This window comes from Giraffa tippelskirchi, chromosome 12, assembly GCF_054371585.1.
Source record: "Giraffa tippelskirchi isolate mGirTip1 chromosome 12, T2T-mGirTip1v1.2.pri, whole genome shotgun sequence".
Taxonomy (NCBI): Eukaryota; Metazoa; Chordata; class Mammalia; order Artiodactyla; family Giraffidae; genus Giraffa; species Giraffa tippelskirchi.
The window spans coordinates 45,666,407-45,682,923 of NC_137286.1; the positions used below are offsets into that span (position 1 = coordinate 45,666,407).

At 38.1% G+C, this 16,517-nt stretch overlaps 1 protein-coding gene across 6 annotated transcripts in view; it reads left to right on the plus strand.

Moving 5' to 3' along the window:
- Nucleotides 1–907: 907 nt before the first annotated feature.
- ARPIN (actin related protein 2/3 complex inhibitor) overlaps nucleotides 908–16,517 on the plus strand; it is a 37,276-nt gene continuing 21,666 nt past the window's right edge. For all 6 annotated transcript variants that reach the window (XM_081547094.1, XM_081547095.1, XM_081547093.1 and 3 more), the window contains exon 1: nucleotides 908–1,078. Coding sequence is in view for 2 of the 6 variants with exons in the window: in XM_081547092.1 (XP_081403218.1) it covers nucleotides 1,005–1,078 (74 nt within the window). In the remaining 4 variants the exon portion in view is untranslated. The remainder of the gene's footprint in view (nucleotides 1,079–16,517) is intronic.

Here is a 16,517-nt window from a genome sequence, read left to right on the forward strand (position 1 = left end):
AAGATGTTCATCACTAACCATCAGGAAAATTAAATCAAAACCACAATAAGAGGGGACTTCCTTGCTGGTCCAATGGTTAAGAATCCACCTTGCAATGCAATGGTTCTATCACTGATGGGGGAACTAGGATCCCACATTCATGGAGTGGCTAGGCTTGCATACCACAACCAGAGAGTCCAGGCACCACAGTGAATCATCCAACATGATGCAGTCAAATAAAAAAATATTAAGAAAAAAAAGCCTGCGATGAGATACTATCTCATGTCCACTAGGATGGCTACCATGAAAAAACAAAAAAACAGAAAGTGAATGTTGGTGAGGACGTGGAGAAATTGGAATCCTTGTTGGGAATGTAAAATGCTGTAATAATATGGTGGTCCCTCAAGAAATTAAAAACAGGAGACTTTCCTAGTGGTCCAGTGGCTAAGACTCTGCACTCCGAATGCAGGGAACCCAGGTTCCATCCCTGGCCAGGGAATTAGATCCCAACTGCTGCAACTAGCATTTCAATCGCTGCAACTAAAGATCCCACATACTGCATTGAAAATCCCATATGCTGCAACTGAGACCTGGCACAAATCAAATCAATCAATCAATATTTTAAAACAAGAAATTAAAAACAGAATTTCCATATGATCCAGCAATTCTACTCCTGGGTATATAACTCAAAATAATTGAAATCAGAGTGTCAAAGAGATATTTGTACACCCACACTGATAGCAGCATTATTTTCAATAGCCAAAAGGTGGAAGCAACTCAACGTTCATCAGTCAGTTCAGTTCAATTCAGTTCAGTTGCTCAGTCGTGTCTGACTCTTTGTGACCCCATGGACCCCCACTCTTTGTGACATAAGGCAGCATACCAGGCCTCCCTGTCCATCACCAACTCCCAGAGTCTACCCAAACTCATGTCCATTGAGTTGGTGATGCCATCCAACCATCTCATCCTCTGTCGACTCCTCCTCCTCCTGCCTTCAATCTTTCCCAGCATCAGGGTGTTTTCAAATGAGTCATCTCTTGGCATCAGGTGGCCAAAGTATTGGAGTTTCAGCTTCAACATCAGTCCTTCCAATCAATAGGTGAGTGGAAAACAAAACGTGGTGTATCCACACAATATAAAATTATGGTCTTAGAAAGGAAGGAAATCCTGTCACATGCTACTGCTTGGATGAATCTTGGGGCCACTATGTTAAGTGAAATAAGCCAGTCTCAAAAATACAAATATTGTACAATTCCACTTAGATAAGGTACCTAGAGTCATCAAATTCATGGACACAGAAAGTAGAATGGTGGTTGCCAGAAGCTGGGGGAAGGAAGAGCTGGGAACTATTGTTTGCTGGGTAAAGAGTTTCAGTTTTGTAAGATAGAAGGAGTTCTGGGGATGGATGGTGGTGACTGTTGCACAACAAAATGAATGTACATAATCCCATAGAATTCTACACCTGTAATATTTAGATGGTGAATTCAATGTTATGTATTGAATTTTTTTAACACGATTATTTAAAAGGTGAGATCATTGTTCGCTTACAGCAGAATATAAAATTTGTAACATATGAAGGTTATAAATAAACAGGGGCTTAAAGTGTATTTAAAATTTTAATGAAATAAAATAAAAATTAGGTTGTGTTATAAGCCAACCATGCCTTTAATAAATTGGTCCTTATGAAACTCAAATAGTATTGTAAATTTATAGATCTATTGAAATTTTCTACTTACACTTTCTGGGTAATATTTTCAAAGTGTAATAGTTCTATAATTACTATAGACAATAAAAGCAATACATTATATTTTAATACTCACTTGATTTTATTTTTTGCCACTCTTATGCTTTGGAGATTCTGGACAAAAATAATTATATGTATTGTTAAATTTTAAAAATGAGTCTGTATCTGGCTATACAACAACCTAAAACACAAAAGGAGAATTTTGTCTCTAACTCAAAATGTATTTCTCTATATTCCAACCTTTATTATACATATAAAACTCTACCAACAAATAGATATTCTCCCTAATATGCCCCTAAGGGTATCTTTGTACATGTAATGAGCATTGAACCAGAAAGAAGCTGATCCAAATTCTTGTACCTAATATCTCCTGTTTTCCATCCATCTCCTAAATAAGATTTCTGTTCAGGTTAGCAACTAAATACATCTGCCAAAAAAGGATAAGTAGCAGAAAGCCTCTACCAGATATAAACTATAAGTTCATAGTGATGATAAGTAACTAGAACACTATCACCTCTAATTTGAAAATAAATGCAAACAACTGGATCAAGTCATGCTAGTGTTTATACTATCATAGCAGAATCAGGAATTATTACCAGTACCTATCATATCTGGTAAGTCTGTTCACCATATGGCCGCTGAGAACAATTCACTAGTTGTAGTATCAGTGCTGATATTACATTTTATCTCAGGAGAAAACGAACAGTTATAGCTTGAGTCAAGATTTTTAGTGAAGGCTTATCAATTTATAAAACGAAAAGAGCAATGCATTTAAACACTGACAACAAAAGACTTGAACGACCCATCTGCCAGCTGGGGTGCACCTGTCCACAGATGGGATGGGGCCGTGAACACTACCAGCCAGATTATAAAGGGAATCTTCATCACTTGGAGTTAGTGGAAACTTTGGAATACAAGACAGGATTTTAGAAAATAAACTGAATAAATTTTGCACAAAAATCTAATTCAGATGGTCAGATGCTTTATCATTCGACAGTCAACAAAAAGATAGAACTCTCCCTCTGCAGAGTCAGGGCAAAGCCCTTGTCTATTGTCTACGGATATTTATGTAATGCAGTCATATTCATTGATCTATTGAACACACACTTGCCTGTATTTTTGAACACACTGAAAGTTTTTGTTCAGATGTATTGATTATATTTGAACATGACTATATTCACAAGAATCTTAAGCCACCCCTTGAGACGCGCCTCTTTGTGAAACATAATATTCCGCAAAACAATACTATAAATATATTCACTATATTTATGTATTTTTCTTATGCCATGTATTTTTTATGCCAAAATATGGTATGGATAAGCTAGAATATAAATAAACTGATTACCTATAGGAGAGGAAGGGAACAGGGTGGAAGAGACAAGAAGAGAAGCTATACTTGTCTGAATATACCTTGTTTTGTAGATTTGACTTCAGACTTACGTGGATGTTTAGCATAAGAGTAAAACAAACTTAAATCAAACTGTGTTGGCAATTTGTGTCTTCCTTTCTTTTTTCCTGATCAGTCTATCTAGAAGTTGATCAATTTTATTGATCGTCTCAGAGAACCAGCTTTTGGCCTCATTGATTTTCTCTAATGTTTGCCTGTCTCCTATTTTATTGATTTCCACTCTTATTTCTTTCCCTCTACTTATGTTGAGTTTAATTTGCTCTTCTTTTTCTAGTTCCTTAAGGTGGAAGCTTGATTTTAGACATTTTTTCCTTTATAATATAAATATTTACACAGCTATAAATTGGCCTCTAAGAATGTTGCCTGTGTGTATGTGGTTGTAAAGATTTTGTTTTTAAATGATAAACCCAAAGTCTTTACTAGATACAAGAATATTCAGATTGCTATTTTCTTTTTATACCAGTTTCAGTCATTTGTGGTTTTCAGTGGCTTTTCAAGGGACACCCTGGGTGTTCAATGCAGCTCCTCCTCCCAGGCTGGCTGGAACCCAACCATCTCTGAGACCTGAGTGAGTTGTGGGAATTGTTCAGCTTACAGCTTCTCATAGTTGCTCTTTTGCTGCTCTGCAAAAAAGGACTCTAGGTGTGTGCATAGCTTTAAGGGTGTTACTTTTCCCAGGCTTTCTGGGTGGAGAGAGCTAAGAAATCTGTTAGTGCATTTCTTTCAAAGATTCTTTTATTTTTTTGATGTGGACAGTTTTTAAAGTCTTTATTGAATGTTGCTACTGTTTTATGTTTTGGTCTTTTGGCCATGAGGCATGTTGACTCAGCTCCCCGACCAGGGATCAAGCCTGCACCCCCTGCACTGGAAGGCAAAGTCTAACCACTGGACCACCGAGGAAGTCCCTCTGTGTACATTCTTATATCCATGTCTATTTCTTTATGTATCTGTATTGAAACCATAAATTCACACAGTACCTCCAATTCCAATCCAATCCCGCAAGGTACCCTTTCCCTATTTTTAAGTGTTTTCCTTTTCCGTATTTTTTAAGTCCTTTCTCTGACAGTGAGAAACTTGATTCCCACTGTCTTTGATACAATAAATTATATGATGAATCCCCTTCTATGTAGCTAGCTTCTTATTGCTACTGCCACCCCTCCCCGTCCCCCCAGGCATCCACTCCCCTTGGGCTCCGTCACCCCCTGAAGGATCACCTCTGTCACAAGAACTCCGCTCACCCCTTATCTCATGCCACGTTGAACCTCTGATCCACAGTCCTCTCAGCCCTGCTCAGACTCTGATGTCCCCTTAGTGGGGACACTCTTCTTACCCTGCCCTGCGCTTTGCCTCCCTCGTGGAGACACCCCTCACAAAGAGTCAGACACGACTGAGCGACTAAGCACAGCGCACAAATATCATTAACCCATCAGCTAAACAAAAGTAAGAATCATGACAATAATTTATATCTAATATATACCCCTCCCCTCATATTGCTCCTTCCAGATATCTACCAAGATATCCTGGGGCTGGAGGGATAAATTCGGAATTTGGGGTTAACAGGTACACACTACTATATATAGAATATATACATAAAATAGATACACAAGGTCCTACTGCATAGCACAGGGAACTACATACAGCATCTTGTTATAACATTTAATGGAAAAGAATCTGAAAAAGAACATATATATATATATATTATACATTTATAATATATTTGTGACTGAATCATTTTGCTGTACACCTGAAACATAAATCAACTATACTTCAATAAAAAAAATAATTTAGGGACTTCCCTGGCAGTCCAGTAGGTTAAGACTCTTCACTCCCATTACAGGGGGCCCAGGTTCGATCCCTGGTTAGGGAACTGGATTCCACAAGCCATAACTAACACCTGGTGCAGTCTAAACAAATAAATAAACAAAATAAAATTCAAAAATTAAAAGTGGAATGTAATAAAAAGTTAATAAAGATGAAAATCACTACTCTAAAATAAAAAGTATCCTGAATCCTATGTTCATCATTTCCTTGATTTCCTTTGTATAATTTTATTGCATTTATATGTATACAGAAAAAGTACATATTTTTTAGTTGTTTTTCAGCTTTACAAAAAAGACACAAGATGTGTGTAACCTTTTGGGCCTTACTTTTTATCTTTGTATTTTATTTCTAAGATTTATCTATATTGTGTGTTTCACTATAGTTTACTCTTTTTTTTTTTTAATTTATTTGTTTATTTGGCTGAGCCAATTCTTAGTTGTGGTGCTCCGGATCTAGTTCCCTGAGCAGGGATTGAACTCGGGCCCTCTACGTTGGGAGTGCAAATCTTAGACGCTGAACCACCAGGGAAGTCCCTAGTTCATTGATTTTTGACTGCTGTATGTATTTGAATGTATGAATTTTCCATAGTTAATTCATCCATTTCCCTATTGGTGGGCGTTTAGTTTATTTCTAGGTTTTGTTTGTTTTACAGTTTTGTCATTTCCTTGGAATTTGAAAGCTTTTTCAGGATGTGACAGTGTGTGAATCCTTTTTTTGTTGTCCAGAAAATTTTCTAACACCTGTGTGATTTTTCCAGCTTGACCCTTTTTATTTTTTTCAGTCTACAGCCCCTGTAATAACTACTTCCACATTTTTTATATTTTTAGTAATGCTGCTATGGACATTCTTACATGTCTCTGGATGTGTCTAACAGTGTGGGTATATATCTAAGAGTAGACTTGCTGAGTCATAATAATCTTATTGTTTTCTAAGGTGGTTGCCTGAACTTACAGTCCCATCTGCAATGTTTAGGAGATATTATGGGTTTAGATCCTTTGTAATGCTTGATTGCATCAACCTTTTTGCTTTTGCCAATCAAATGTTTGTAAAAGAGTATCTCCTTGTGGTCTTGATTTGCATTTATCGGATCATTTTAAAAATCTCTCTTCATATTTTGTTGATATACGTGGTTCCCACATCTTTTGCCTATTTTTCTTTCAGACTTTGTGTCCATTTCATATTAATTAATTAAAGTTCTTTATCCATTTTTGAGCTGAATTCTTTGTCAATGTGTGCCTTTTATTTTCTTAAGTTTTCCTTTGAAAAAAATTCTAAAGCTTAATACAGTCAAATTGTCAATCTTATATTTTATTGTCAATGTTTTTCGTAGGTTGTTTGAGAAAATTTTCCCTCTTCCATGTTCTAAAGGATAGGCTTTTAAGCTCTCTGCTAAAAATTTTCCCATTTTGCTTTGGAATCTAAATTCTTAATTTTTCCTTTTTTTTTATTTCCTTTTTTTTTGGCCACACCATGCGGCATGAGGGATCTTACTTCCCCAACCAGGAATCCAACCCATGCCCCTTGCATTGGAAGCTCAGAGTCTTAACCATTGGATCACCAGGGAAGTCCCTGAAGTCTTGATTTTTTGTAATTGATTTCTACATATCATATGAGCAGGGGTTCGATTTTTCCCTCCATAGATAACCATTTTTTCAGTTCCTTTTCCACTTACCTACCACATAAAACTATTCACTTTGTCTTTAGAAATGTCCTGGCTATCTTTGGGCTTTTACTTTTCCGTGTACATTTTGGAATAATCCTAACAAATTCTATGGAAAACCATACTGAGATATTGATTGAAATTGCATCAACTATAGATCAATTTGGGGAAGACTGACATTTTGGAATAATATACCTTCTATCCATAAGTGTGCTATATCTCTCTACTTATTTAGGTCTTTTAAAGTATGTTCTAATTAAGATTTATTATTTTGTCTTAGAAGTCTTGAACTATTTTCTCTTTAATTACATTTTCTAGCTGTTTGCTGCTGGGGTATAAAAATGCAACTGACCTTTTGTATATTAATCTTATATATTTACATTTTGTTAAACTCTCCTATTGTTTCTAATGATTTATCTGTATATTCTTTTGGGGTTTCTATATTATTATTTACAAATAATAAAAACTTTACTTCTTTTTTCCAATCATTAAGCCTTTAATTTATTTTTCTCACATTATTACATTGACTAAAACCTCACATACAATATTGATTAAAAATAATGATAGTGGGCATTCTTATCTCATTTCTGAGTTTAAAGGGAATACTTTTAAAGTATCCCCTTAGAATCACGTTTGCTCTGTTATTATTTTTTTAAATATTTATTTATTTGGCTGTGCTGGGTCTTAGTTTTGGCATGTGGGATCTTTAGTTGCAGTGTGTGAACTCTTAGTTGCAGTACATTGGATCTAGTTCCTGACCAGGAATTGAACCAGGGACCCTGCCTTGGGTGTGCAGAGTCTTAGCCACTGGACCACCAGGAAAGTCCCATTTTTTTTAAATAGACATACTTAAGCAGATTTAGAAAGTTTCTTTCTGTTTCTAATTTACTATGAGTTAAAAAATAATGTATGAATATTGAATTTTATCAAATACTTTTTCTGTATCTATTAAGTATTTACATGGATTTCTGAATCTTTTAACTTAGTAAATTACATTTGTAGATTTTCTAATCATTCTTTCATTCTTTGGCTACATTCTTTCATACACCTTGGTCATTGTGTATTATTTTTTATACACTGTGGGTTTGGTTTGATAATATTTTATTTAGAATTCTTACATCTATATTTATATTATTGTCTTTTCTCATAATCTCTGTTTGTCTTTTGCATCAAAATTATGTTGGCCCTGTAAAGTGAGTGTGAAAGACTTTGTATTAACTTGGGTTGATCTGTTCTTTGAAAGTTTGATAGACCTTTCCTTTTTTTTTTTTTTTGATAGGCCTTTCCTTAAAAACTTTGGGCCTAAAAAAAAAGAGAAAACCAAAACTGTATGCCTGGGATTTACTTAATGGAAAGATTTCAAACACTGATTAATTTTAAAAAGTTATAATGATGTTAGAAAGATAGCAATGAGTGGTCTCAGAGAGAGAAATTGCTTTCTCTCACTGTTAGATACAGGATTCTCTCCATATTTATTATTATATCAAATTTGTTAACCATGTTCACATTTTCTATATCTTTGATAGATATTCTTCTGCTTGATCCATCAATATTCAAGAGAGATAGGTTGAAATCTCCCACTTTGATGATACATTTATGAATTCCAGGAGTTCCCTGGTGGGCTAGTGGTTAGAATTTGGTGCTTTCACTTCTGTGGCCAGGGTTCAATCCCTGGTCAGGGAACTGAGATCTCACCAGCTATATAGCATGGCCAAATTAAAAAAAAGAATTCCTCCCTATATCTTTATCCATTTTGTCTTATATACTTTATTACTTGCATACAAGTTTAAAGTCGCTATAACTTCTTAGAGAATTATGTGTCATCATATGGTGAATGTCTCCCTCTTTTTTTTTTTTATAAATTTATTTATTTTAGTTGGGGGCTAATTACTTTACAATATTGTAATAGTTTTCGCCATACATTGACATGAATCAGCCATGCGTTTACATGTGTTTCCCCTCCTGGACCCCCCACCCACCTCCCTCCCCATCCCATCCCTCTGGGTCATCCCATTGCCCCAGCCCTGAGCCTTTGTCTCATGCATCGAACATGGAATGGTGTTCTGTTTCACATATGATAATATACATGTTTCAATGCTATTCTCCCAGAACGTCCCACCCTCACCTTCTCCCTCAGAGTCCATAAAATTGTTCTATGCATCTGTGTCTCTTATTCTGTCTCGCGTATAGGGTTATCGTTACCATCTTTCAAATTCCATATATATGCATTAGTATACTGTATTGTTTTTCTTTCTGGCTTACTTCACTCTGTACAATGGGCTCCAGTTTCATCCATCTCAGTAGAACCAATTCAAATGTATTTTTTAATGGCTGAGTAATATTCCATTGTGTATATGTACCACAGCTTCCTTAACCATTCGTCTGCTGATGGACATCTAGGTTGCTTCCATGTCCTGGCTATTGTAAACAGTGCTGCGATGAACATTGGGGTACACGCGGCTCTTTCAATTCTGGTTTCTTCGGTGTGTATGCCCAGTAGTGGGATTGCTGGGTCATATGGCAGTTCTATTCCCAGTTTTTTAAGGAATCTCCACACTGTTCTCCATAGTGGCTGTACTAGTTTGCATTCCCACCAACAGTGTAAGAGAGTTGCCTTTTCTCCACACCCTCTCCAGCATTTATTGCTTGTAGACTTTTGGATAGCAGCCATTCTGACTGGTGTGAAATGATACCTCATTGTGGTTTTGATTTGCATTTCTCTAATGAGTGATGTTGAGCATCTTTTCATGTGTTTGTTAGCCATCTGTATGTCTTCTTTGGAGAAATGTCTGTTTAGTTCTTTGGCCCATTTTTTGATTGGGTCATTTATTTTTCTGGAATTCAGCTGCAGGAGTTGCTTGTATATTTTTGAGATTAATTGTTTGTCTGTTGCTTCGTTTGCTATTATTTTCTCCCATTCTGAAGGCTGTCTTTTCACCTTGCTTATAGGTTCCTTTGTTGTGCAAAAGCTTTTAATTTTAATTAGGTCCCATTTGTTTATTTTTGCTTTTATTTCCAATATTCTGGGAGGTGGGTCATGGAGGATCCTGCTGTGATTTATGTCGGAGAGTGTTTTGCCTATGTTTTCCTCTAGGAGTTTTATAGTTTCTGGTCTTACGTTTAGATCTTTAATCCATTTTGAGTTTATTTTTGTGTATGGTGTTAGGAAGTGTTCTAGTTTCATTCTTTTACAAGTGGTTGACCAGTTTTCCCAGCACCACTTGTTAAAGAGATTGTCTTTTCTTCATTGTATATTCTTGCCTCCTTTGTCGAAGATAAGGTGTCCATAGGTGTGTGGGTTTATCTCTGGGTTTCTATTTTGTTCCATTGATCTATATTTCTATCTTTGTGCCAGTACCATACTGTCTTGATGACTGTGGCTTTGTAGTAGAGCCTGAAGTCAGGCAGGTTGATTCCTCCAGTTCCATTCTTCTTCCTCAAGATTGCTTTGGCTATTCGAGGTTTCTTATATTTCCATACAAATTGTGAGATGATTTGTTCTAGTTCTGTGAAAAATACCATTGGTAGCTTGATAGGGATTGCATTGAATCTATAGATTGCTTTGGGTAGTATACTCATTTTCACTATATTAATTCTTCCAATCCATGAACACGGTATATTTCTCCATCTGTTTGTGTCCTCTTTGATTTCTTTCATCAGTGTTTTATAGTTTTCTATATATAAGTCTTTTGTTTCTTTAGGTAGATATATTCCTAAGTATTTTATTCTTTTTGTTGCAATGGTGAATGGTATTGTTTCCTTAATTTCTCTTTCTGTTTTCTCATTATTGGAGTATAGGAATGCAAGGGATTTCTGTGTGTTAATTTTATATCCTGCAACTTTACTATATTCATTGATTAACTCTAGTAATTTTCTAGTAGAGTCTTTAGGGTTTTTTATGTAGAGGATCATGTCATCTGCAAACAGTGAGAGTTTTACTTCTTCTTTTCCTATCTGTATTCCTTTTATTTCTTTTTCAGCTCTGATTGCTGTGGCCAAAACTTCCAAAACTATGTTGAATAGTAGTGGTGAAAGTGGGCATCCTTGCCTTGTTCCTGACTTTAGGGGAAATGCTTTCAATTTTTCACCATTGAGGATAATGTTTGCTGTGGGTTTGTCATATATAGCTTTTATTATGTTGAGGTATGTTCCTTCTATTTCTGCTTTCTGGAGGGTTTTTATCATAAATGGATGCTGAATTTTGTCAAAGGCTTTTTCTGCATCTATTGAGATAACCGTATGGTTTTTTTCTTTCAATTTGTTAATGTGGTGTATTACATTGATCGATTTGCGGATGTTAAAAAAACCTTGCATTCCTGGGATAAAGCCCACTTGGTCATGATGTATGATCTTTTTAATATGATGTTGGATTCTGTTTGCTAGAATTTTATTAAGGATTTTTGCATCTATGTTCATCAGTGATATTGGCCTGTAGTTTTCCTTTTTTGTGACATCTTTGTCTGGTTTTGGAATTAGGGTGATGGTGGCCTCATAGAATGAGTTTGGAAGTTTACCATCTTCTGCAATTTTCTGGAAGAGTTTGAGTAGGATAGGTGTTAGCTCTTCTCTAAATTTTTGGTAGAATTCCGCTGTGAAGCCGTCTGGTCCTGGGCTTTTGTTTGCTGGAAGATTACAGTTTCGATTTCCGTGCTTGTGATGAGTCTGTTAAGATCTTCTATTTCTTCCTGGTTCATGTCTCCCTCTTAATAACATTCTTTGTCTTAAAGACCATTTCATTTAATAATATGATTACACCCATCTTTCTTTTAGTTTATATTTGCCTGATACGTCTTTATCCATTCTTTTACCTTTAACATTTGTGTGTCTTTATGTTTTTAGGGGCATTTTACGTGAGGTTTTTTGTTTTCTTTTGGCTGCACTGAGTCTTAGCTGTGGCATGCGGATCTTTAGTTGTGGCATGTGGGATCTAGTTCCCTGCCAGGGATTGAACCCAGGCCCCCTGCAATAGGAGCACAGAGTTTTAACCACCGGACTGCCAGGGAAGTCCCTGTCCTGATTTTTTTAGCTCAAGTGTCCATCTTACTACTCCTAACTACAGGCAGCTGCCTCTGCTGTCCTCTCTTTGCCACAAACAAGGGAAGAAACCAGAGAACTCATCTCCTATTCCTACTGTGATGCCTCAACAGATCATCTGCAAGCACCCCCAGAGCTTTCTTCTATTTCCTGTACCTAACATTTCAGCTTAGAGCCTCTACAGCAGTCTTTTGCATGTGATTGGTGCTGTGGTTTCCTCCTTCAGTCTAGCCTCATTCTCCTTCTGTCTTTCAAGTAGTTCCACATCAAGTCCAGAACACTCCTTGTTTTCCAGTGTTGCATAGTGTTCGTGTGTGTACACATACATGCACACATGTGTGCGTGTCTGCCTACCTCTTGTCTGATCCAATAACTGTGATGTATACTCATGAAAAGAATGCATGCGTGCTCAGTCGCTTCAGTCATGTCTGACTCTTTGCAACCCCATGGACCGTAACCGCCAGGCTCCTCTGTTCATGGGATTCTCCAGGCAAGCATACTGGAGTGGGTTTCCATGCCCCACTCCAGGGGATCTTCCCAACCCAAGGATTGAGCCTGTGTCTGCAGCATTGTAGATGGATTCTTTAACCCACTGAGCCACCTGAAAAGCCCTCATGAAAAGAATAATCACCACTCCAGTACTCTTGCCTGGAAAATCCCATGGACGGAGGAGCCTGGTAGGCTACAGTCCATGGGGTCGCTAAGAGTCGGACATGACTGAGCGACTTCACTTTCACTTTTCCCTTTCATGCACTGGAGAAAGAAATGGCAACCCACTCCAGTATTCTTGCCTGGAGAATCCTAGGGACGGCGGAGCCTGGTGAGCTGCCGTCTATGGGGTCGCACAGAGTCGGACACGACTGAAGCGACTTAGCATAGCATAGCATAGCATAGCATAGTCTTACTTCCCCCCCACCCCAAATACTGCCAGGTGCTGTTGTTTAGTCCTTTCTTTTCCTGTTCAGTTAGGGGTGGTGCTCAGCTGTGGAATATATTGTGTGTGTTTGGACTTTTAACATTTGGTACATAAATCCTGTATAATAGACAAAGCAAAAAATAAAATACCTGTTCTAAAGAAAAAAAAAAAAGAAAAGAATAATCAGTCTTATTTTTAAGTATCTAAACCTATTCTAGGGCTTTATCTGAAGAAACAACAGAATAGCAGTCAGTTTTATTTCAAAGATTTCCTTTGTATCAGTACTTACGTAATAGAATTAATACCTGAGAAAGTATCAAATCATCTTTCCAAGTACACGCCTTTCTTTCTGTTTGGCTTGAAGCATTCACCTGCCTAGAGGTGGTAGAGGAGGTGTGGAAAGGAGAAACAGTACTAGTAAATTTCATTGTAATTCATAATTTCTAAGACTTACATTTCGGGATTTCCCTGGCAGTTGGTGGTTAAGACTGTACTTCCACTGCAAGGGGCATGGGCTTGATAACTGGTGGTGGAACTAAGATCCCACATGCCTTACAGCGCAGCCAGGGGAGGAGGGGGAAAGACTTACATTTCTTTCTTTGAAATTTGGGTGTGTTACTACAATCAGTGTTGACTGACAACAGTTGTTGGCTAGGCAACAGCCATAACATGATTGTCATTGTCTGCACATACCCAAACTTGGTCTGGAAACCTATCGATATCTTCTACAAGCCTTTTTTGGGGGAGCTTCCCTGGTGGCTCAGATGGTAAAGAATCTGCCTGCAATGCAGGAGACTGCGGTTTGATTTCTGAGTCAAGAAGATCCCCTGGAGAAAGAAATGGCAACCCACTCCAGTACTCTTGCCTGGAGAATTCCATTGACAGAGGAGCCTGGTGGGCTACAGTCCACAGGGGTGCAAAGAGTTGGACACAACTGAGTGACTGACACTACAAACCTTTTTAAAGACTGGGGAGGAGCACCATAAAAACTTGCAGGATCGGTGTCATCAATTTGTAAGACAATCCCAGAAGCCATAGCAGATCTCTGAGATCTGGGTTAAGAGATCCTGTGTCAACAACACTCTCGATGCACAGACAACAAAACTGTGGAAAAAGACATTATCATCACTAATTCTGAGTTGAAAGGGATTCAGAAGAAACATTCTCTGCATCAGCTTCTTCTGTAAAGAAGTTACAGGAATACTTTCCAATTTACTTTGCTTATATTTTCCTTTTTACCTATGCACAAGAGTGATCCATTATAAACATGTATGTCTAAATAAATCTAAAAAGAGCTTTTTTGATAAATATAAACCAACATTCTAAATGATAAGAAAGCATTGTTCATAACATAATTAGCAGCTTGTTTTTCTTCCTTAGGAGTACCGAAAATAACAGTGCATTTTACAACTGATGTCACTCATTTCAGTGAAATGCAAAATCGTGGAAAGACTGAAGAGAGAAGGAATTAATATCCAGCTTCTGACATTCAAAATAAAATTATGCAGCAAGATATTAGCCTTGCAAAATGAGTGTTTGTCTTAAGAGAAGATCTTCTAAATTCTTTTCTTTTGATACTAGGCACATGAGCAACCGTTATCCTTTAAGCATTTCAACAGCCAGGCCCAGAGGTTTCAGCCTGTGGGGTCCTCTCTCTCTAAGAGAAGATAATCTTTCTGGCTCTGGAAGGCGGGCCAGGAGTCTTGCTGCCCCACCCTGGAGGGAGGTGAGGCAGAGCAGGGCAGAATGTCACCTGTCTCAGGCCCTGGGGAAAGTAGGAGATGAAAACCATGAAGGAGGAGAGGAGGAGAACAAGACAGGCAGAAATGAGACCCAAGTTTGGTAAGTCAGTGACACAGTGACATCCATGATGAAGGGGGCTATGCCTCTCTTCTTGCTTGGAGCTCCTGGTGGCGGCTTCCTCAAAGAAAGCCCTATGGGGCTTCCCCGGTGGTCCAGTGGTTAAGACTCTCCCTTCCAATTCAGGAAGTGTGGGTTCGATCTCTGGTGGAGGAGCTAAGATCCCACATGCTTCACGGCACAAAAACCAAAACATAAAATGGAAACAAATTCAATAAGAACTTTTAAAAAATGGTCCACATCAAAAAGTAAGTAAGAAAGTCCTATATTGATATGAGGCACAGTCACAACAAATTAAGGTGTAGTTTGGCAGGTGAAGGGGCCCAGCCATGAAGCTCCCTGGGGTACTGCAGCACACACCTGGGAGGAAGGGGTCCTGACTTAGCTGACAGTGCCTGGTGGGTTCCAGCATCCTCTTGTCAATGGTTGTTCAACAGCTAGCTGTGATTTCGGCACTCTCGCAGGAGGAGAAAGGCACATGTCCTTCTACTTTGCCATCTTGATTTGATTTGAGAGTGCCTGGTGAAGTTGCCGGAGAGGATCACTGTGACAACATCCCCTACATTCAGAAGGGACCTGAGCCAAAGACGGCGAAGGCCCCTAAGTCTCCCTTCCATCCCTGTCCTGGGGTCCCAGAAGCCACACCCCGTCCCCTTCAGCTCCTCAGTCACCCTCTTGGACAGGAGTGGAAGACAGACCATTTTTCTTAGAAAGCCTGAGCCTTGCATGTAAAGGAAACTTTTTTTTTTTTTTTTTCTTAGAGGCTGGGAGACTCACACCAGCCAGAAAATAGGACTTAGGGAGACAAGGGAAAATGAAAGAGCTATATTTTTTCTTCACATATCAGCTAAGTCAAGACTGATACATTTATAAAAATAAAAGCTTGGAACTGAAATATACTGCAACAGGAGAATGATTTAATAAGTTATTTCATAACCATTTTACATGGCTATGAAAATTATCTTTATGGATTATTTTAATTATACTATAAGTTGATGTCACGGAATCAATGTGTATATACTGAAAGATCTCAGTTATATATAAAAAACAGACTTGAGGAAAGTCATGAAAATGTTAACAATAGTTATTTTATTTTTAAAAATATTTATTTGTGAAATCTTTTTAGTTGCAACATGTGAAGTCTTAGTTGCGGCATGTGGGATCTAGTTCAGGGACAGAACCCAGCCCCCCTGCATTGGGAGCACAGAGTATTAGCCACTGGACCATCAGGGAAGTCCCAACAGTAGTTATTTTGAAAGAAGGAGTATATTTTCTATAATGACTGTGTAGATCTGAAAAAATAATAGATAAAAATTTAAAACAAAATCTTACAGAGCAGTGTTACAAATGGATTTCTAAAGCCCCTTGCTCTTCTCAAATCAACATACCCCAACTGCAACAGGATGTGGGTGACACAGCTGTGGGAAATGGTCACTCTTCCCTGTTTCCCAATATCTGGTCCAAGTAGGACAGTTTGCAAGGAAAAGTCAACAGGGTATCTCTACAACACCATCCCTCAAGGCAGAAATATAACGTTTCTCGAAGATCATTGTCGTTTAATACCACCCATTTCTTTATGAACAAATTAGTGAGGAATTTTCCAGTCAGATTGGCATGCATTCTGGCAGGTCTAGGAAACCCCTGATTCTGGCATTCTGACCCTCAGAGATAATTTACTTCTGCCTGGGGTATCTGCTTCCTGGTGGCTCAGTTGATAAAGAATCCACCTGCAATCCAGGAGACCCAGGTTTGATCCCTGGGTCAGGAAGATCACCTGCAGAAGGAAATGGCAACCCACTCCAGTATTCTTGCCTGGGAAATCCCACGGACAGAGGAACCTGGCAGGCTACAGTCATGGGGTCACAAGAGTCAGACATGTCTTAGTGACTAAACCACCACCATCACCATGGGGTATCTAAGACAAATATTTAAATACAATCAAAATGTGACCAGATGCCCAAGCAGATAGCCTGAGAAGAGTTACAAAGGGGAACTTGCCCTACTTGTTTTTGGAATATGTCATAGAACTACAAAAATTAAAACAGTATTGGTACTACACAGACAGATCAGTGGACCAGAATAAAAAAGCCAAGAA